This window comes from Artibeus jamaicensis, unplaced genomic scaffold (assembly GCF_021234435.1).
Source record: "Artibeus jamaicensis isolate MK-2021 breed Jamaican fruit bat unplaced genomic scaffold, CSHL_Jam_final contig_519, whole genome shotgun sequence".
In the NCBI taxonomy this organism is placed as follows: domain Eukaryota; kingdom Metazoa; phylum Chordata; class Mammalia; order Chiroptera; family Phyllostomidae; genus Artibeus; species Artibeus jamaicensis.
In genome coordinates this window covers 19,189,730-19,212,863 of record NW_026521871.1, presented here as the reverse complement: position 1 = coordinate 19,212,863, position 23,134 = coordinate 19,189,730, and the positions used below count along the sequence as shown (strand labels likewise).

Sequence of the window (23,134 nt, the reverse complement as noted above, 5' to 3'; positions counted from 1 at the left end):
TTTCTTCCTGTAGACTGTTCTTTAGGACAGATACCTCAGTGTAAATATCCTTTAATTTTATAAAGGTCTAAATAAGTGTTTGGAATTTTATTATCTTAGTTGTTAAGTCTAAGTCAGAAGCACATATCATGGTGTTAAAAATAAGGTATACAAGCCCTGGCCAGTGTGACTCAGTTGGTTGGAGTGTTGTCCCATAACCGAAAGATTGGTCAGGGCACATACCTAGGTTGCAGGTTCAGTCCTGGGTGTGGGTGCGTACAAGTGGCAACCAATTGATGATTCTCTCTCATGAAAATATTTCTCTTTCCCTTCCTCTCTCCCTAAAAGCAATGAAAAAATGTTCTTGGGTAAGGAAATAAATAAGTAAATAAATAAGATTAAAAAATAAGATATGTGATCCATTGCTTATGCCTTATCAGGGCATATTTTCTCATTATGTGCCTGTTTTTTAAAAAGTGGGTGAACTTCATTCACCCTCACCTTAATCATGTAAGGAATATACTCTTTACAGGTAAATGAGAGATGCAGACAAATGTAATAAAGCCTCATGACCTAAAGACAGTGTTAACATTTGGGTATTCTTTCCATTTTTTAAAATACATGTGTATACTTTTTTCTATATAGGTATATATACTCAAGTGTGAAAGCGAAATTGATATAGAGTGTATATATCTTTTATATCCTACTTTTATTGTTTTTGGTTAACCTGTGTGTAGTATTTATTATATAGAGTATATAACATAGCATTTCCTTATGTCATTATATATTTTTGAAGGAAGGGCATAATATTGTGTCATTGACATGCCTCAGGGTCACTCCATTCCCTTATTTTTGGGCTGTTAGGTTTTCAAGTCTTCATTATTATGCAAAGAAGGATGCAGAGCATCTTTATGTAACTCTTTGGCCAAATCTAATTATTTTCATAAAGCAGCGTTTTAGAGGTACAGTCCAGTGTAAGGAAAAGGTTGTGAGCATTTTCAACATTGCAGATAGCATGAAATTAAAAAAATTTCATGAAATAAAAAAAATACATGAAATTAAAAAATTTTTAGATTCTTTTTTCTTCCTACTTTTAAGTGCTCTTAATATACTAAGAATATTTATCCTTCATCCATCATAATATATGTTACAAATGCATTCTTTTTGGAGGTTTGCCTCTCTACTTGGTTTTGGTGTTTTCAGATGTACAAAAACATGAATTTGTATATTCACCCAAATTCTTCTGACTTCCTTTCTTTAAGTTTTTTGTTTTTTTCAGGCTTAGAAAAATGTTTCCCTATTCCAAATTAGTCTGAACATACTCTTTCAGTTTTTACAGAAAAACTTCATTTCATGACAGTATCTGTGTAGTGCTTCTTATTCTGTACCCAAACGTTCCTTAAAGCTTTATGTTTTAAATATCTGGTAACTCAAATTTCTTCATTCTTAAAAGAATACATTTTTGACCTAAGTTTTCATAGATAAAATTTAGTACCATCCTTCCAATTTACTTAAAAGCAATTCTATTTGTACTTTAATTATGAATATATTAGCTTATGAATGAACTTTGAAGCATTGGCACTTTCCAGTATTAGGATTTTTTAATTGAGTGGATTGTAAACTAAAGAATGATCAGAATCTAGATGAGTATTTTTCAAATGTGAGAACTTGTGCCCCAAAAGATGTGAACAATTCAGCTTGAGAAGCATCATGTTAGATAATCCAGTGTTTTATCTGGATTAGGGAAGTGTACAGGAGAGAATCTGCCTCAGAAGTTTTAATCTTACTGATTTCATTTAACAAGAATTTATTAATGGCCTACCACAAGCCAGGCTTATGCCTAAGTGACCTTGCAAAGGGAAAGAAGGCATAGCCCCTGCTCTGAAAGCCTAGACTTGGTTAGAAGCATGTGTGTGAAACTGATTGCGCAGAGCAGGAGTGATGAGGTGGAGGAATGGGGGTCCCCACAGGACAAGACAGGTGTATGCCAAGTCTTGAGGAAGAATGGGTGGTTTGCTGGGTAGATAGGATGGAAAAGTCTTTCACAAAAGAGAGAACTAGCATGAAAAAGTGAAGTAATGTGATTTTTAAGAGTAACTTTAAGTATTGTAATTAAGCGTGCTTTTGAAGCATTAGGTGTAAGATGTGAGGAGCGAGGATGGACCAGCTGCGGGTTGCTGAGGGTGGTGACTGTACTTTGAAGTCCAGCCCTGGTAGCTACCTGCCCTCCAGCACAGGGCTTCTTAGACTGTTTAAGAAGTCAGGGGTGGACGACCAGGTTCCCCCTCACCTACTTCATTGCGGATTGGTACTTGTAAAATGCAACAAAACTTACTAAGTAGAACTATGAAAAAATACAACCATTAATTTTTTAAAGTTAATGTTTGGGAGACAAAATTACTCTGTCACATTGCTGTGAAGGTTTTGAAATGTTCAGTCTATTGTGGATAGTGACAACCAGTTCTGAACTTTTGGTGGACTATACTCCAGGAGTACCACACTTGCATCCCAGATCAGTGGGAAGGTCATGACCCGGGGCTGGGAATTTTGCCACGTATCATTCCAGCAAGTCAAGGGATACCCGTGGGACTGTGTCTACACAGATGATTCCCACTTAGAGGCTGAACCACATTGGTAGAGATACTGAGTCGTGAAAGGGAGGGTTACTAAATATTTTACACATATCTTTACAATGGTATTATTTGAATCTGGTTAAATCACAGTATCTTAAAAAGAAAACTTTCTCAACATAAGTGTATAACGAAGTATTTTAAGGCAGGTAAATGTTTCCCTCCCAGATGAAAGCAATGGTTCTTAACCTTGGCTGCATATTATAATAGAATCACCTGGGACTTTAAATTTTTTAAAAAGATCCTGGTGCTGGGTCCCACCCACTCAGATCAGTTTGGGGTACAAGCTCAGCATCAGAATTTTTAACAGCTCTGTGTTGATTACAGCGTGCTGCCAATTGTCATCCATGCAGGATATGCTAATGGTGCCTAATGTTTTCTGATTAAGAGCTTAGGTCAGAGAACATAGTATAATGATTGTACTCCAAAGCTGTTAGTTGAATTAGAATCTGACACTTAAAGATGGTAAGACTGTTATGTAAGTGCAATACTCTTATATGCACTAGATGCTATAAGTTTTCTTCCTACCCTCCCTCCTAATACTATTAGGTATTTTAATTGTAATTGATGGTATATGTGTCTGTCAATATAGCTTATTTACTATCTAGCATTAAATACCCTTATAAATTAAAACTTGTAAAATCTTGATTTTTTTTCCTGTTGCCTATTTTACCAGCTGCTATCCCTGTGACTACTACTATTATTGCAACAGGATGGCCACAATATTTAGGTGCCATATTAATCTCCAGATAAGATTTGGTTAGAACAACTTGCCATGAATTGGCTTATTATCCCAAATGCAACTATTGCTGAATTTTTAACATATGACTCCCTTTACATTATATATTTAAATCTTATTTTAGGGCATTAAAATTAGGTCTCAGTGTACAAAATAGGATACCCCTTGATATTTTCTAAATCTCCAAATAGCATGTAATAATATAAATATGGAAACACTTCCTATAGTGAATTATATTAGTCCGTTTATGTAGACTTTGTTTAAAGTCTACAAAGATAAAAATTACTCCCCCCTTTTTGCTAGTGTGTTCTTCATGTGCTGGAGACTCTGAACATTCAGTGATTCATTCAGTGAACAGCTGCTTTTGGGTACCTGCTTGCTGTGCTAAGTATTGGGGATGCAAATTTAAAGCCCCAAGTCCAGTCCTTCCAATAAGGAACAATGTGGTAGCACACTACCATGCTTGTAATACACAGTTGGAACAGCTTTCATTTCTCCCTTCCCAGTTTTCTAGAAAGTTATAATGCTAGGGGAACAAATCACACTAAAGGTAGTTCTCCCAACTATTTGGGGGGCCATGGGCCAGTCATTTAATCCCACTGATCTTAAGTTTCCTGTACTGTGAAAAGGTGATACTGTCCCAGCCCTGTCCACGTAAGTTCTGAGGCTTATGAAATTTATGTAACATTAACACCAGAAATTTAAATATGCAAATGAAATATAAGTAGACATTATAAAACCATTTTAAAAAGAAAGAAAACCTTACAAAATCTATGTGGTATATGTACCATAGCCAAACACATTGGGTTTCCAAAACCCCAAAGGTTACGGCAGAGTTAAATTCCATGGAAGTTTGCTTCCATGATGGATTTTTTACTTTTTACTCAGCTTCTGAAAAAGAAACTTCCTGGGTTTTCTTGTTCCTCCTACGGTTTTGCAGTGGCAGGGCTGCTTCCTGTCAAGAGCAGCTCCGCTGAGGCCCCTCCGTACAGACTCTCCACCTCCTCTTTCTCTTTCTTTCAAACACTTAATACATTTAGAGGCTGATCTTGTGCAGAAAATATCTCTGACATTTGCAGAGCCCCGGGGATTCAGTGCGCATGCTCGCGCGCGCTCCCGCTGGGAAGAGGAAGTTCGTTTACATACGAGTCATACCACGCATAGCCAGCATGTCAGCGCAGTGAACTTGCAGCGGGCTGCGAGGGACGCCAGCGGGGCTTTGTCCTAGGAAATGTGCTTCTAGCTTTTCTTTCTCACTCCTTTTTTATTTCCAAGAAAGACTTGTAAAGACTTCTGAAACGATTTCTAAATGCTCCACTGAGGATACAAAACGTATACTGTCTACAACTAAACCCTTGAAGGGTTTTGTGTGTTCAATTTTTTGCTTGCGTCTTTTTTTTTTTTTAACTTTTACGTACTTTGTTTTGCTCTTTTGAGGCCGGGCCTCCGTCTTGGTGAAGTTTAAGAGAAGAGCCAGGAGCTACTCAGCAATAATTGATTTTTGAAACGTACTCTTTTGGGGGCAAAAGCAAAGAGCTGGTTTTCTGTGCTAGCCCAATAAATGCTATTTATGAAGATGGACCTGTTGAACTACCAGTACTTGGACAAGATGAACAACAATATCGGCATTCTGTGCTATGAAGGTAGAGGTTCTGTTCTAGAAATCGCTATCCTGTTGCTTTTATCAAGACCAATCCTTTAGGGTTCTGCATGTCTGCTGTGCTTTCTGTTTTGTTTCTGGGAGTTTAGGGCACTTTGAAAGCGAGTTGTTATTCTGTACTTTTTTCACTTTTAAAGTTTGTTCTTTTGTATCTTAGTCTTCAGGGGTACAGTGGGAAGGGTTGGGGGTGGGGAGGTGAAATATAAACTGTTAAAAGTTTGCTTTATGCTAGTAATGTACTAACTCTTCAGGGTTTTAACTCCTTAAAATGTATTTTTTTTTAGTTTCTTTTGGTGTTTTCTTTAGGGGATGAATTTTTAGGACCTAGGTAAAAGTTAAATGTGTAGGGATTTTTTGTTGTTGTTGTTTCACATTGATACTTATTTTAAACATACACCATCTACAGTATTTGTGTTGTATTACAACAGCGCTTTGGGTTTTCATGTAGAGGGGAACAGAAAGTTACAGTGAGTTTTTGTTTTTGAGACCGATTGTCCCAAACAATGAAGAATTTTCCTATTCATTTTGGGGGACTGGAAGGGCACTCGTGTCATAGAGTACAGACTGGCTCTTTGTCTCATTTCCCATTTCCTGTACAGCTCCAAGAGAGCTCTGACATTGAAGGATGTTCCCCTCCACACTCTGGCCCTTTGTGATTGCACAACACAGTAACGAGAAAGCCGGAAAAAAAAAAAAAAAGCTCTGAATTCTTACTGTTTATTACCACTTACTAAACCATAAGGTGTTTCCCCAGTGCGTTGTAGTATTTCAAGCTGTCTCTGAAGGTAGTAAGAAGAGAAAAAGTGATTTCTTAATCTGTTGGAACATTATCTACGTGCGATATGAAAAAGTGGTAATGGCCTGGATTTGAGTGGCCGGAGAGGCATCTCTGGGGGAATTCAGCTTGGCAGCGAGAGTGTTTTTTGTTGTAATGACATACAAATCGAGGAGGCATCTCTTTTCTAATTCAGCAGGGGCAGTTTCCATGTTTTCTCTTATAATGAACTGAACATTTCTCTTGAAGAAGAAAACATTGAAGAAACTTGTGAGAGTGAGCCAATCTACTTGTACTTTACAAGTAAAAAATCTCAGGCCTGTTGCCTAATCAGTTGAAAACTTATCCTTTCCCCTTCAAGGGGAAGAAAAAAGAATCTTATTCATGCTTTTTTTTTTTTTTTAACTCTGTGGATAAGGGTTTTATAATTAAGTTGTTTTTTTTAAAAGGACCCCCACCCCCACTTGTCCCACTAATGAGAATTTTAGTAAATTGGCTTTCTTTGGATCTGCAGCAGTAAGTATCGTCTTGCTTCTGAATTAACTCATTTGAAAGGCAGATTTTTTTCATAATGGTCTAAATAGCAAGTGACTGGACTTGTTTCCTATGAAATTGTTAGTGCAGTTAGTGTTTTTTATTTTAAATTTTTTAGTGAACAAGAAATTAAAAACTTTTCAGGCAGTTTCTCTTTATCTTTGTCATCGAGTAATATGATATTTGCCAAACAATATAATGATCAGCTTAAGAAAGGGATATAAAGATTGTTCGGAAATTGATGCCATTTAGTTTTCTGTGTCTCCGGTTGGTGGTGGTGAGGAAAAGTTTATGGAAAGCTGCTCCAGGTTGATTTGTTGTTCTCTAGTGTGTGAAAATACACGAGTCGTCTTCTAGCCTCCCCTCCTTATGTGTGAGGAGGACACTTTGATTTTGAAAGTCAAGTAGATATGTGGGATGATAGGCTATATAGTCTGTTTGGTTTAAACATCTGCTGCTATTTTCCTTATTATGAAAGTTAACATTATTTTAACACCAAAATAAATACACAGGGTATGAAGAAAAAGCACAGCAAAATCTGAGTGGTGTTTATGGTGGACTGTTTACGTCCTAGTGGTTTTCTCATTGCAAACACTGCACACGTCTGCTCTGAACTCAGAGGGTGTTTTTGGGATGGGCATCAATCTTAGATGGAAATTTTTAAAAACTTGAAACAGTTATTGTTCCTTTAAACTCAGCACTTTAAGAATGTTTGTATTAAACACATCAGCTCTCCAGCATTCCAGGGAAGTTATTTGGAAAGTGGAATGTAAGGTTGGTAGACAGCGTTTGGTTTCACTTAGGGCACAGGTGGGTTTCACGTCTCTCAGGAATAAGAGACAGCGCTGGCCAGGTGGCTCAGTTGGTTGGAGCATGGTCCCATACACTAGAAAGTTGGGGTTCGACCCCCAGTTAGGGGACATCTAGGCTGTGCGTTCTGTCCCTGATCAGGGCGAATATGGGAGGCAGCTGATCGATGTTTCTATCTCACAGCTTTGTCTCTCTTTTTCTCTTTCTCCTTTCCTCTCTCTCTAAAATCAATAAAACGTATCTTCAGGTGAGGATTTAAAACAGAAGAATACGGTACAAATTTTCTGAATTTTTAGTTTAAAAAATTAAGATGTTGATGGTTATTCTTCTCTAGGTTAGTTGTACCACATTCATTAGTTGTGTTACACACCTCTCTACTCCACAAAATAAACGGTGTCTGCACCATCTTTCTTCATTCTCTCTAGCAACTTATGCAAAAATGGATCTTTTTAAGCCAGTTTTCTTGTGGCATACAATGTCTTCCTAAAATCCCACTGTGAAAGTGGACTCTGCATGGCTTAGCTATGGACTCTGCTTGGTGACTCCTCTCTGGCACCCGACTTTCACCATAGTCCTTCAGAAGGACTTGAAAAGAGAATAAAAAGTTACTCCAGAAGTAACTGAAAAGAGAATTAAAAAAATTAACTGCAAATAGTAGGTTTGGGGCGGGGGCCCCTTGGCGTAGGAGAAGATTAACAAAGGGCAGAAAGAATGTAAGCCTGGCTAATTCCTGGGAACTAATTACCTTCATTGGTGATGAGCAAATTGCCAGAACTCTCTGCTTGTGTTAATGTGCCACGAAAACTTCATGGTTTATTGCTCCAATTCTCAATAGTTAACCAGTTTATTATTCATCCCATCACTGAATGTTCAAATTATACCCACTTGAATCCCAGTTTTGCCTCCATCTCCTTGAAGGGTTCTAGTCAAACCCCAGCCTTCCTCCCCCCCCCTTCCCGCCCCGAACTCTCCTCAGAATACTCCTCTAGGAGATTGAAAGCCTTCTGAAGGCACAGCATTGTCTTGGTCACCACTGGATCTCTCAGGGCTGGCATGCATGGTGCCTCATACAATTCTCAGCAAGTGGCTGACTCAAAAAAAAAAAATCAATCAAAATCTTTTCAGTAGCAGCTGTAGTCGCTACTGTATAATTCAGCCTTGGTTATATACTATCGTGCATTCTCTAATTATCTAATTATTTGCAGAGCCTTGGCATCACCTGATATATTTGCTTTGTTTTTGCCAAGGAAACTGAGGCCCAGGGAGGTAAATTGTCTGTCCAGTGTGTTAAGGAAGTTTGTAACAGAATTGAATTGTGGTGAGACCCCAGTCAGTGGTTTTGACTGCTCTGTGATTCTTCCATAGCATGCTGCCTCTCCAGAATTATTTAGTGGCTTGTCTTCTTAATTATTAGCTCCTTGATGTTAGAGACCCTGGGACCCTCACAGTCCTAGCACAGGGATGTTTTGGATTACAGGGCACAGTTGAGCCTGTCTTGGACCCTGAATTGCTCTGAAGCCAGTTAGTTTCTGGTCTAGGTTTCCAGGCTGTTGTGTGATGTTCAGGAAAGGCGGTAGTGAGAACTCTAGGTGACCAGTCTCACTGGCATTTGCTCTCTTTGCTGCACTGGCACTTCTGTTTGCTTTACTTTTTTCCTGATTGTGCAGAGGAGGAGGCCCTGTGTAATGCCAGTTCACAAAGAATATTTCCCCAAGGGAGCAGGGAGCTGGTTAGACCGTGGACTTTTCCCAAGATGGCTGACGGTTATATTTGCATAATTACTTGGTGCTGAAAACTTAGGCCCTAATAAATGTGCTCATGGTTGGCTGTGGCTTTAAGCTGCTGTTAGTGATACTTTAATTATGGGTTAGGCGCCATTAGTGTGTAATTTGGTAGAAGAATTCTCCCTTTTTAATTTACTAGTGTGATTTATATTGGGAGAAAGTAAAAAAATCACATATTATGATCATCTGAAAGCTTAAGAAAAGAGTATTCTAAGTTCTTCACACTTTGGAGCTGCGCATTGTTTTAGAACATAATTGCCACTTACTTGGTCACAGGCTACATTTAAGTTAATTTTCTGGAACTGAAAGGAAAACACACAGGAAAAGAGTTGTTGAGTGACTCTGTTTAGGGGTGTGAGCAAGACTGGGTGACGGTTTTGTTTTGTGCCAGTCCAGCCACCAGCAGTTTAGTGGAGTCCTTGTTTCATTGTTCTTTGTCTCAGGAGCTTAGAGGCATCAGGAAACCTAGGAGCATTGGGTACTATGAAGGTGAAAAGGGCACCGAGCAGAGCCATTTTGTACCAGCCTCTGGTCCCCAGGCCTGCGTATCACATGACCAGCTCTTGATCCAGGGGTGTATTCCAAGGTAGAACATCTGCAACTATTTTGCTGTGGAAATTCATTTTATTTGAGCTTTTTGTTTGTAGGAGAGAGGGAGGGGAACGGGAGGGAGAAGAGGAGGCGGGGGCACAGAGGGAGAGATAGATACTGGGGAGGAGCCTAATTAATAAAACAGGCCCAGGTGAGCCCAGGAGATCTCCTGAGGCAGATCTGGCCAGTTAGTGTTTCTTCTAATTACAGTTTGTGAAGGGAAGGTGTGATTATACCCTCCTCTCTTCCAGCTCCCCACTCTTGTTCTCTGTCTTCTTTTGGAAGGATTATTTTACTTGGCTGTTTACCTCTGGAGCCTGCACATGGCTTTGTTTGGGAAGGCAGATTTCTCTTCCTTCCTTCCTTCCTTCTTCCTTCCCTTCCCTATTGTCTGCATGGCCTTCCTCTCCTAGGGAGCTTAAACTTATTGCTGTGAAGTTTATTATTATTTTTTAAACATGCCATAAGATGAAAAGAAATTCCCTCTGGGATTGTGAGGATGTTGCAGAAAACTGGGTTTTGTCATGAAGAAATTGGATCCAGATTTAGCACTTCTGCATGTACACAAATAATATAAAACCAGTCTTACCAGGGATTGTTTTCTGGCTTTGTCTGTTTTATCTCTGTGTATGTTAACATTTATTCAGTGACTGTTTATATTTAGCGGTGTCCGTGTATTGGTGCATATTGAGTTCGTCGGAACTATTTTCTAGTCTTGCTCAGCAACGTCAGTTTTCCTACAAAACAGCCTCCCTCTCTTATTTTTCACTGAACTAATGTATCAGACCCCCACTGCCCGAAACACTTCACCCATGGGCACTTAATTTAAAAAGCAGAGTCTGGAAATGATTTTACGTTCTCCATTTGTTTGTTCTCTCTCCCTCTCTCATCTCTGCCTTCCCGAATATTGCATGTTCTGCTAAGTTCTAAAGAATTGTTTCCATCAGTTTGCTTTATCTTGCCATTTCTGCATTAAAAATAGTTATTTAGATTCTTTTAACTTCAGAGTATTGTATACAGGGCATGTTTTAATTCTAATGATGTGAATCCCTACTCATTGAAAGAAATGTTTATTTACCCTATAAAATAGGAAGTCCAGTCTTAACGTTCTCCTTCGTTTGTTGCTATTTATACGATCTTCCCAAACTCTTAACATTTCACCCATTTGTTTGCAAAGAAGTCTGGAAACAGCGCACTGGAGTATATTTAGTAAGAGTGCAGAGGAAACTCCCTGCTGTCCTTTTGTCGCCCAGCATTCATTCTCTTCGGCCTTCATGGAATGCCCGCACTCTGCTGAGGAATGCACCAGGCCTTGGGGTGGGTTCTTGTCACTGTCTGACTCTCTGTCTTTCTCAACAGTTTCTATTATGAAATACTGTACTATATACACACGAATGTGCACAGAACCTGTGAGTTTATAGTTAAAAGATAAACCTTGTAATTATCATCAGGTCAAGAAATAGTAAATTGCCTCTTTCAAGTATGCTTTCCCAGTCGCAATTTCTCCGAACCCCAAGAGGTCATCACAATTATAATTTGCTTTTAAAAATACATTTACTACTTATTGTACAATTCTAAACAAATTAGCTTAGTTGTATCTTTTTTCTTTCTATTCCTCCATACCCTCTTCTACCTCTACCCACCCCTCTTCCCAGCAGTCACCCCACTGTTTTCTGTGTTCACGAGTTATTTTTCTTTTTTGTGCAATTCCCTCCACCCCCAGCTGTCCCCCACCCCCAACCCTGCCATGTCAGTCTGCTCTCTATGAGTCTGTCTCTGTTTCGCTTCTGAGTTCAGTTCGTTCATTAGATTCCACATATGAATGAAGTTGTATGGTACTTGTCTTTCTTTGACTGGCTTATTTTACTTAGAATAAGTTTCTCCAGGCCCATCTGTACTGCTGCAAAGGTTAAAATTTTCTTTTTTTTTTTTTACTGCTGAGTAGTATTCCGTTGTGTAAAGGTACCACAGCTGTTTTATCCACTCAGCCCTGTATTTGGGATTATCCTGTAAATCTGCTGTTGTCACTTTGCTTTTGAGGTCTTTTAAAGCAGTGGGCAGGTTCTAAGAGTCTGTCTTTTCCATGTGATGCCAGTTTATCTCAGAGTCGGGGGAATCTTGGCTGTGGGGTGCATGTAGATGCCCCAGGCCTCCTTACCTGCTGTTGCTGCCGCTGCATTGTTTATTACCTGGTACGCTTTGGTCTGAACTTTTGTTTTCCCATCAGTGTTCTGTTCAGGTTTTCACCACCTGTTAAAGCCTCCACCATCCATGCTGTAATGGAAAATTATGTGTTAGAAAATTCTGCACAGTTTTGGAAAGTGTAAAGTGGGGGGATACTTCTGGGTATACATGGCTTACTACTTAGGGTCTGAACAGCGACTTCAGTTCTGCATTAATAAGCAATTTGCTTAAAGGCTGAGACTTGTTACAAATCAGCTTTGTTGCTGTGCCAGGTTTCTTTGGATGTTAATCCAGGGACTTTTAGATACAGAGAAAATGCTTAAATTGTTCCAGTATTGAAACAATACTCTACATTGTATAGAGATGGCTGTTAAAGAGCAGCAAAGATCTAAAATAATAGTCTGCCTTATACACCACCTAAAATTCTGAATGAAAATGAGTCATCCATATGTATTGCCCTTGGTTTTTATTTTATATCTGTTTTGCTTGAAAATAGTTGCCTGCTAATTCTTCTTTGGCTAATGATTTGATTTTAATAGAGTGAATTCCAGAATTTAATGGTTTGATGCAGATGCACTCTGCCAAGCAATTTAGCAAAGTTGTTTACACTACCCCAAATCCAGCTGGACGGAGTCTGTGCTGCTTCCCGATAGCAGTTGAGGGAGTGACGAGTGCAGATTTCTGGATGTTTTTCCCCTTCGAAAACAAACACATCTTCCATTATGTGGCAGTACCATTAAAGTGACAAGGGATTAATTTTAAATTTTATTTTGATGTCAGCAGTTTTTTTCTGTACCCATTTTCTCTCATTCTTACTATGTGTGTCCTTTTAAACTATTGTTTTTCTGATGAGTAACTGATAAATGATTGGCTGACCCTACAGAGAACCCTGGTTTTATTTCCCTGCTGAAAAGCTGTGACCTCTTTGCCAATGCTTAAAATCACCCATGAGAGTGATTTGGTAGCTTTTTAAAAGGAATATGAAATAGCAGCTGTATCAGGTTTTAAGTTCTATTGAGTAGAGGGTAAAAGGGATGGAAAATAGTAGTCATTCTCCGTATACAACCTATGTAAAGTTTCCTAGCACCCATCTGCTGAATTCACAATTGGGAACAGTCCCCACCAGTGTCTCGAGACCGTGATGGGAGCCCTTTTACTGTTAGATAGAGGCTTTGTACCAGAAAGAGGTGGCTAATATTGTTGGGGAAGAGGTGGAGTGAAGTGAGTGCCAGAATGAACAGTGGACATCAGACATTGCTCTTGGTGTCCAGTAATAAGTACAACACAAAATAAAACTAGGACACACACACATACTCATACTGTGTTTGTCTGACAACGACAGAGAGAGTGGCTTCTTACAGAGCTGGAAGAATTCTTTTTTTTTAATTTATTTTTTATTGATTATGCCATTACAGTTGTTCTATTACCCCCTTCATTCCCCTCCACTCTACCCCCCGTCCCCACCATTACCCCCCTTTAGTTTATGACCATGTGTCTCAAGTTCTTTAGATTCTATATTTCCCATACTATTCTTGCCCCCCCCATCTATTTTCTATCTACTGTCTATGCTACTTATTTTCTGTACCTTCTCCCCCCTTCTCCTCCTCCCACTCCCCTGTTGCTAACCCTCCTTGAGATCTTCATTTCTATGTTTCCACTCCTGATCTAGCTGTCCTTTTAGTTTGCTTTTGTTTTAGGTGTGGTTAATAACTGTGAGTTTGTTGTCCTTTCGCTGTTCGTGTTTCTTTAACTTCTTTTTCTTAGGTAAGTCCCTTTAACATTTCATATAATAAGGGCTTGGTGATGATGAACTCCTTGAATTTGACCTTATCTGAGAAGCACTTTATCTGTCCTTCCATTCTAAATGAAAGTTTTGCTGGATAGAGCAATCTTGGTTGTAGGTCTTTGGATTTCATGACTTGGAATACCTCTTTCCAGCCCCTTCTTGCTTGTAAGGTCTCTTTTGAGAAATCTGCTGACAGTCTGATGGGGACTCCTTTGTAGGTGACTGTCCCCTTAGCTCTTGCTGCTTCTAGGATTCTCTCCTTCATTTTAATCTTGGCTAATGTAATGATAATGTGCCTTGGTGTGTTCCTTCTTGGGTCCAGTTCTTTGGGACTCTCTGAGCTTCCTGGATTTCCTGGAAGTCTATTTCCTTTGCCAGATTGGGGAAATTCTCCTTTATTATTTGTTCAAATAAGCTTTCCACCTATTGCTCTTCCTCTTCCCCTTCTGGTACCCCTATAATTCGGATGTTGGAACGTTTAAAGATATCCTGGAGGTTCCTAAGACTCTCCTCATTTTTTAAAATTCTTGCTTCTTCACTCTTTTCTGTTTGGCCATTATTTGCTTTCTTCTGGTCCACTCCCTTGATTTGAGTCCCAGTTTCCTTTTCATTGCTATTGGTGTCCTGTGCAATTCCATTCATTTCAACTAGTTTCACCTCCATATGTTTGTCTAATTTGTGGCTATAATCAACCAGTTCTGTGAGGATCCTGATCACCAGTGTTTTAAACTGTGCGTCTGAGAGTTTTGCTATTTCTTCATCACTTACACATCATTTAAGGAGGAAACAGAGGAACTACCACCTCTTCTTGGCTTTCCCACCTGCAAACTCTTCTGACTCCAACTGTATCCTTTCCTTTCCCTTAGGCTCAGTTAGAGGTTAATTCTTCTGTTGGTTCTCACAAGTCCCAACCCTTCTAGCCTCAGGGACTTATCAGGGATCTGTTTATTTCCTAGTTTCCTCTTCTTGCCCCCCTGGTCTTTCTCTTTGTCATGTGCTCATGCACAGTCTCTTCCTACTTTAAGACAGAACCAAACCCATACCTAAACATTGTGTTCACCTCCAGCTATTAGACTTGCTTCCTTGCCATCCACATTATCAGAAGATGAAGAACAATGTGTTTCTATTTCCCTTCTGCCCATTCTTTTCTTGATCCACTGTCATCTGACTTCTCCTACTTCACTGAAATTGTTCTGGACAAGGTTACTAAATGACATCATAGAACCAGTTCAGGGGACACTTCTTAGTCCTCACCTTAGTTATCTCTGTGCCATTTGGTGCTGGCTCCTTCCAAATTCCTAAAATTCTTACATCTTTTGGCTGAAATACTTAACAAATACCCACTCCATGGGGAAGCGAGGTACTGGTGAGCAACACTGACTGGACCTCGCTGGAGCACCCAGTGGTGGGTGTGGGGGCGTAAAAAAGTGAGGCAGGCCAATGGACATTACAAACAAACTATGGTTGCAGCTTGAGAATAGATTGGAAGGAGGTGAGGAGATGATGTAGAAATAGGAGAGAATGTGAGCCTGTTGCTATGGTTTAGGCAAGAGATGGTAGCTCCCCAGATTGTGGTGGTTGTGTAGTAGGACAGAAATGGACAGATCTGTATGGTATTTGGAGAGAAGGCTGGCTGGATGTGGTGCTAGGTTGAAGCAGGAGATGATGGAGGATGCTTAGAAGGCGTTGAGAGGACCTCCCACGTTTCCAGCTTATCCCAGTGGATGGAGGGTGCTCCCATTGACAGAGAGAGGAGACACAGGAAGAAGATTGGATTCTGGGGTGAGATCATGCGTTCAGTTTTGGATATGTTGAATTCTAAGGATCTTTGAGGTTTCAGAGAGGAGATGAATTTTGGAAAGTTGGGGTATATGGGTCTAGATCTTAGCAGAGGCTGCTGCTGGAGACAGTGGTTTGAGAAGGGGGAAAATGAGGCTTTGGGCAAGAATGATCACCTAGGAACAAGCAGTGCTGTGGAATGAGAAGTCGAAGAGGTCATAGGAACTCAGCTCTTCATTAATTTTCTTCTTTGTTAGTATAATAACCCCATAACTGACCCCTGCCTCTAATCTTGTTCCCTTTAGACATTCATCCGCAATATTATCAAGCACTGCTCTCTGTTTACCTCTCCAGCCTTATCTCCCGCCGCGCTCTCACCCACATCCTTTTCTCCCACTGTTCCCGAGCCCACAGCCTCTAGTCCGATGTATGAAACTGCTTCCTCTGAGTGAGCCGTTACCTCTCTCTGAAATCCCACAGCCAGCCCTTTTGGCTTCTCTTCATCCTAAAGGGCAGAGACATCTTTGGGGGAAGTGACCCTCCTGTCCGAATCTTCTTGGCATGATTAGATGCTGTGTTGGCAGTATTGTGGTGTGCCATGCATGCTCGGTCAGGGAATGAATCTCCCTGCGTTACATACTCATCTGTCTGCCCAGCTCCGGCAGGGCTAGGACTTGGTCATTCTTCTCTTTATTCTTAGTGTCAAGCTCCATTGTGTCTTCTAACGTATGAATCCACTCCAGTGTCTTTTCTTGAAAGGTAAAGAAACATTGGAATTGTGTGATTAATCCAGGGATACTCAGTTGGTAACACAAGTGAATGTTAACTCTTAGAATGTTATTCTTAAAGAAAGGAGCAGATAGTTGGGACAGAAGTGGTATAAACAAGAAGGGAAGAAAGAGAAAAGAAAAGAGAAGAGGAGAGGAGGGGAGAGGAGGGGAGAGGAGAGGGAGAGGAGGGGAGAGGAGGGGAGAGGAGAGGGAGAGGAGAAAACCCTTTAAGAGGCTCAGTTTCCGCAGAGAAACATTTAAAGTGGTCTGGTTGGTTTGGAATAACTGCTCCTGCTCATCTTGTTTTGTAGTTACTTTACTTTGGATAGTCTGTTAAGTGAACTGATCATTTATGGGAAAATACTTAATACCTACTATGTGCCAGGCACTATTTTATGGGCTGGGGGTATAACTTAACAAAATACATAGCAAGATCCTCGACTTTTTGGAGCTTATATTCTATCAGGGAAGTAAAGAAGATAATAACAGATTATGAAAACTTACTATTTTAGGCAAATGTGCATTAGTTGGTTTACTGTTCAGAATAGTTGAATCCATACTTAAAAATAACTGATATTATTTTCAAACTTCAGAATATAGATTTCAGTGGATAGTTCATTTTTTTTTTGTGGACCTGTGAAGAGTTTAAAAGTACTAGATCTGTCCAGAAGTTATCCAGCCATGTAATATGAAAAAAAAAGACATTAATTGAAGAAGGGACAAAATACAAGAAACATTGTACATAGGACAATGACACCTTAGTCCCCTTCAAAGTAGGGACCTTGGGACCTCACACAGTTCTCTCAGTTGCTATCAGCTGCCCTGTTGTATTTTCCTGAATCTCATCAATGGTCTGAAGTCTCTTCCCTGTCAAAGGTGATTTTAGTTTTGGGAAAAGGCAGAAGTCACAGGTGCCAAATCTGGGCTGCAGGGGAGCTGAGTCATTTGGGTGATTCGATGTTTTGCCAAAAAACTCTGCATGAGACGTTATCAAATTGAGGCCTTCTGAATCATCTGAATAGTTTCTGTGGAGGAATGTTCAAGCCTAATGCAAAATTTGATTTAGATTTGTTGCTCTACTTAGTCATTTCAAATAAGATGTCCACGCAGTACACATGCTCACTTAGTGGTGTCGACTGTCTCCACTGACTAGTACAGTGAAGTCACATGCACATTCCAGTCCACTCATGTTCCATGCATGTTCACACATGCACATTCCAGTCCACTCTCCTTGTCTGCCAGGTTATATCGTTGTTGCACAAATGGTTCTTGTTCTGTTAGCAATGGCTGGACTTTTTCTGGACAGACTTTGTATGTTACGGAGACTGAAGGCTCTCTCCCACTGTTGACTTGTAGTGGGTAGAGGCCTGGGGTGTTGCTAAACATCTTCCAATGCATAAGATAGGCCTGTAGCAAAATGTCAGTAGTACCAAGAAACTTTGCAAACCACTCTTGACGCATTCCATCAGTAACAGCACCTTTTCATACATTGCACAAATGTTTTTTTGCATTTCAGTTGCATTTTTATGTTTCTTGGAATAGTGAAGCATAATATACCAAAAATGTTGTGTATTTTCTTCCATCTTCAATATTAAAATGGCTACACAAACACCAATTTTGATAATTTTTTGTTTTACATGCATGCTGATATGATAGCTGTCACAATACACTCTAACAACATTGTTTCTAATGAAGTTAGATACAACTAAGCACTACTAGAGCCATTGTATGGAAAAAACGGAATGAACTTTTTGCCAACCCAGTAAAAGTGTGGAATCTGTCCTGACAGGTGTGGCTCAGTTGAGCATTGTCCACAAAGTAAAAAGCTTGCCAATTGATTCCTGGGCGGGACATGTGCCTGAGTTGTGGGCTCGGTCCCTGGTTGGGGCATGTGCAAGAGGCAGCCAGTTGATGTCTCTCTTACATGTAGATGTTTCTCTCCCTCTCTTCCTCTCTACAAATAAATACATAATGTATTTTTCAAAATAAATGAGTACAAGTGTGGAATTTTGTACTTGGTTCATTAACTGTGGTCAAAGAGTCCAAATGCCTCATGGCTTTATGCCTTTTTGTTATATTGGGAACTAGCATTTGTTATGGTATTATGAACTTGAAAAATGTAAGGTCAAATGGTCATTTGGGTCCTAATAGGAATAAAATATATTTAGAATTAAAAAATTAGATGAACTTAAAAAGCCTCAAGAAATCAATAGATATGTTACATGTTCTTCTTAAATTACTCTGGTTATACCTTAAAAAGATAGTGCCCCAAATAGGACAGACCCTATAATACTCTAGGGACACTTTTTATTGTGAAGCCTTACTTTGTGACAATAGCATGTTTGGTGAGGGTGACAATGTAAACCTTGGGCTTAATGTGAAAGCGTTCACTGCTGGGGTGTTCCACAAGTTGGATTTTCTTTTTTCTTCCTTTATTTGTATTGAGACATTGTTAATTATGGTGAAGCCTTAAGGGTGTGGCTTCATGAAATTTTTCTTATATCTGCACCGATTGTAACCACCACCCAGGTCAACATAATAGACCATTTCCATCACCCACAAAAGTTCCTTCATGCTCCCTTGCTAATCAGTACACATCCTCCCCAAGATAACCAGGTTTTTTCCCCGAATCCTTACCTGAGGATTTTTTTTCCCATTGCTTTTTGTGAGGGAGGGCGGAGAGAAATATTGATGTGAGGATTGACTGGTTGCCTTCTTGAAAGCTCCCTGACCTGGGATCAAACCTGGAACCTGGTTACATGCCCCGATCAGGAATCAAACCTGTGTCCTTTCGGTCCCTGGGATGGCGCTCCAACCAACTGAGCCACATTGGCCAGGGCAATGACCACTGTTTTGACGTATATAGTCACAAATTTATTTTGCTGCTCTTGAGCTTCATATAATTTGACTCCAACTTTTTGTTCTCAACATATTTTTGAGATTCACCTATGATTTTTCAGGAACAGGTAGTATTTTATTGCTGTGCTGTGTAGTAACTACATCACAGTTTGCTGACCTATTTGTTATGTAAAATTCCCCTGTGCTAGAAGACTGGGAAAAGGCTGACAACTCAGTCATTGTGTCAGGAGTTTATTATGGGAATGTATACAGTGCTCGTCTTGGGCCTTGGTGGCGAGACAGCAGGGGTATCCTGCACACTACAGTGCATGGCAGGTGCTGAGGGGCTGCAGAGACAGGGCGGGATGGATGGGGTCCTGGGGCTTCATATGCCCTGGATCAAAGGAATGCTTACTTGCCCTGGGTGGGCCACAGCCTGTGTCTAGAACCAGCACAAACCAGCACTCAATGGGATGCACAGAGTGGGGTCCTTCACACAGCCTCTGAGGGGATTTGGGGAAGCAGTCCCGTTTGGGCCGGGACGGAGCTCAGGGGTCTGCAGGTAGTCAGGCTGTGGTCCTGCTGTGAGGTAGTTTCCTGTCTGTACCGTTCTCAGGTTGATGAAAGTTTGCATTGCTTCCAGTTTTTAACTATTATGAATAAAGTTGCTTTAAACATTTTTTTTTATTGTGGCAAAACATACATAACATAAAATTTATTATTTGAACCATTTTTTCGGTGTACAGTTCAGTGATATTGACTACATTCACTTTGTGATGTGACCTGAACATTCTCATACAAGCCTTTTGGTTGGTGGACTTGTGCATTTACTTCTCTTAGATAGATGTTCACGGAATTTGCCGGGTCACTGCCTACATTTAACTTTTTCAGAAACTGCCTGTTTTCCAAAGTGGCTGTACTGTTGAACTTTCCCACTGACAGTGTGTAAGGGAACTCTTGCCATCCTCATCAGTACTTGATAATGCCAGTCTTAAATTTTAACCCTCCTGGGGTTTTATGGACAATCCTAAGGTGTTTTTCATTGTTAACTTATTAATTCATTACTTACTGGAGCACATTGCTTATTGGCACTGTGTGAAAAAAGACATCCTCCACGTTTGATGAGGTTATCATCTAAGTTAGAGTTTGGAATATGTATGTTTCTTGTTTCATTTCAGGGCGGAGGTAGTCATTTTGGTATTGTCAAAGAAGGGGCGGTTTCTCCAGATGGGTAAATCCAGCCATGGAAACCAGCAGGCAGCCAGATTGGAGGCTGTGAACAAACACCAACGTGGCACAGAGGACTCTTTTGGAAACACTTTCCTTTAGGAGAGCGTTGCTTTGCTTTATTTCTTATTTGGTAATGATTCATCCAACCACCAGCCTGTTAAAATAAAGCTCAGGGACTAAGCTCTTAGACCCAATTTCGTTTTTCTGGTCTGTCTGCCGCTCTCTCTCTCCTATTCTTTTGATTTCCCTCCCATTTGGAAATGCCCTTCTTGCTGTGTTCTAGTGACATGAATTCTATGTATTCTTCAGGGTGTAGCTCAGTCTCCCTTTATAAAAGTTAACTTGCAACTTTTTATAGGCAGGAGTTGTACTGTAACCTTTTAAATTCTCAAGATGGCTTGTCTTTCAGTGCCTTACGATATTTATATCTCCTGGAGTTTGTAGTATATAGATATTATTTGGCAGTTATATCTTCTTATTTTATAATCTTTAATGTAAATAAAGTGACATTGAAAACAAAAATGTTACAACTTACACATCTTCTAAGTACAATAAGTGAGGTGGTATTCAGGTTTGTCTTTAAAATCGTTACTTTGGAGAATTACACATTTAACGATGCTGTGATGATCTCATTCTCAGAACAGTGTTGGTTTTTTTAGAAGTTGCTTTCAAGGTCTGAGGTACTTTTCTTTTTTAAAGGGTGGCCAGTAATTACACACTCACACACACACTGGACATGTACAGAGAACACCTATTTTTGCTAGGCACAGTTTCATGTAAGTAGGCCTATAAAATGATGAGCTCGTCTTTTCCTATGTCAGTCTAAAGCCAGTTCTACAAGTGGAGTTGGAAATATCTTTTAATCAGTGACTTTTTTTTTTTTTTTTTTTTAGTTAAGTAAGTTCAAGTCATGCTAGAATGACTACTTGGAAAATGACAATGGTCATTTGCATGCTTACTGAAAAATAAATTTTAATTTCACTGCTACATTTATACACATAAATGTATATATACTGTATGTATACTTGTACACAGATATAGATATATATCGTATTATGCATATGTATGTGAAATCACCACATCTAAAGTGTATGCTTCGTGCCCTGATGGGTACAGCTCAGTTGGTCTGGTGCTAGCCCACAAAGCAAAAGCTTGCTGTTTCAATTCCCAGTCAGGGCGCGTGCCTGGGTTGCGGGCCTGGTCCCCAGTCGGGGCGTGTGAGAGAGGCAACTGATCCATGTTTCAATCCCTCCCCTCTCTCCCTCCCCCCCCAAGAATAAATAAATAAAATCTTAAAAACTTAAAATCTTAAAAATCTTTTATTTATTTAAGAATAAATAAATAAAAATGTATGTTTTGTGACAGCAAGGAGTCTACCATATTTTAATGGTCTCCCTCTGCCAGTGGCACATGTCATTCATTGCTTGTGACCATGGTAGACACTAAGTAAATGTGTAATTTGAGATCACAGAGCCCTCATTTTAGAGGGCTGCAATAATTTGGTTGTTACACTAGGTAGACTGACAGTCTTTGGCTTTGCCTTTTTTTGGATCAGCTTTGCTCACTCATTTATGCATTGCACAGAGCGTTTGTTGGTGAAGTTCTAGCAGCCTGTTCTTCACCTCACTTTATGGAAGTTGTGAATGCTATCTCACATTTTGTCTGTGATTTCTTTCTTTCTTTTTTTTTTTAGAATGAATCCCCTTATTCCTATTGAAACAAATGGGGAGGAGGTAGTCACAGCTCATAACTACCACAGTGGTGTTTAGGGTATAGTTCAGGGAATATTCATGGCATCTTAAAGTATTTATTACTGCCTTTAAAGGTTATGAAGTCTCCAGCTGTGCTAGATCTCATATGTCATGAGAAAAGAAAAGCACACATTAACCCTTCAAGTTTTCCTACCCTTCCCAGAGCGGATCTTTTAAAGATGGGGGGGAGTTGGAGACCCTCTGGTGATGTGACGGTGCTTAGACCTGGGTGCACCCGTCCTGGAACTCACACCGTTCTGATTTTGTGCCGTGTGTGTGTAGCACAGTTTATGTCTTTGGGCTCTGAAGAGTGAGTGTCCCTTCCCTGTTGGATTCACTGTGCCCTGGCTAGCACAGTAGCTGTGACAGTTGCTCGTCTAACTCCTGTAAGGCCTTGGGCCTCCTGAGGGTCTTGGGAAGGCAAAGAGCTGCCATGTTCGCTCTCTCCAGTGTTGACTCTTTCTGTGGTAGGTTTCTAAAGATGATAGTTTTTTTAAAAATTGTATTTTTCAAACAACTTGACTGAGATGTAATTGGTACCATAAAATCCACTCTCTTAAAGTGTACAGTTCAGTAGTTTTAGCATATTCACAGTTTGCACCCATTGCCACGATCCAAGTTTAGAACGTTTTCATCACCCTCAAAAGAAATCTTGGACCCATTAGCAGTCACTTTCCATTACCCTTTTCCCACAGGCCACCAGTAACCTGATCTACTTTGTCTCTGCAGATCTGCTTATTCTGGATACTTCACACACATGGAACCGTACAATATGTGGTCTTATGTGCCTGACTTTTTTCACTTAGCATCACGAAAGGCTCACATATGTTGCAGCATGCTGTCAGTATTTCATCCCATTTCAGGGCTGAATAACTTAATAGTCTCATGTCTGGATGTACCACATTTTATTTAACCCAAAAGATAGTGTATTTTTTAAAATTAAGCAGTAATAGCTCTTGGGTAAATGTGGCACTGAGTAGTGATACAGATTATAATTCTTTCTTCACTTTTCTTTAGCTGTGAAAAAGCAGGAGAAACACATGCCATCATGTTTGCTTATCTGCACTTGATTCCCAGCAGAATGTCATGGTCCCAGCCCTTTGATATTACCCCTCTGGAGCAACAGCATGGTTTAGTGTTAATATCTGAGTGGTAATTTCTGCTCACAGTAGATTGGCAGTCTCTGGCTTTGTGTTTATTCTGTTCAGTTTTGCTCACGCATTTATATGTTGCACAAGCAATGCCTAATTGTGAAATTGACAGGCTCCTTTCTTTCAAGAAATCTACACTTTAG

At 40.0% G+C, this 23,134-nt stretch overlaps 1 protein-coding gene across 4 annotated transcripts in view; it reads left to right on the top strand.

Annotated features, from left to right (window-relative positions):
• VGLL4 (vestigial like family member 4) overlaps positions 1–23,134 on the top strand; it is a 157,538-nt gene that overhangs the window by 69,026 nt on the left and 65,378 nt on the right. Inside the window, exon 1 of one of the 4 annotated variants that reach the window (XM_037139306.2) lies at positions 4,482–4,991. The exons of the other annotated variants lie outside the window; for them this stretch is intronic. Within the exon in view, the coding sequence (XP_036995201.2) occupies positions 4,910–4,991 (82 nt within the window). The 5' untranslated portion in view covers positions 4,482–4,909. Of the gene's footprint in view, positions 1–4,481; positions 4,992–23,134 lie in introns of those variants that run through there. 4 annotated transcript variants of the gene reach the window in all.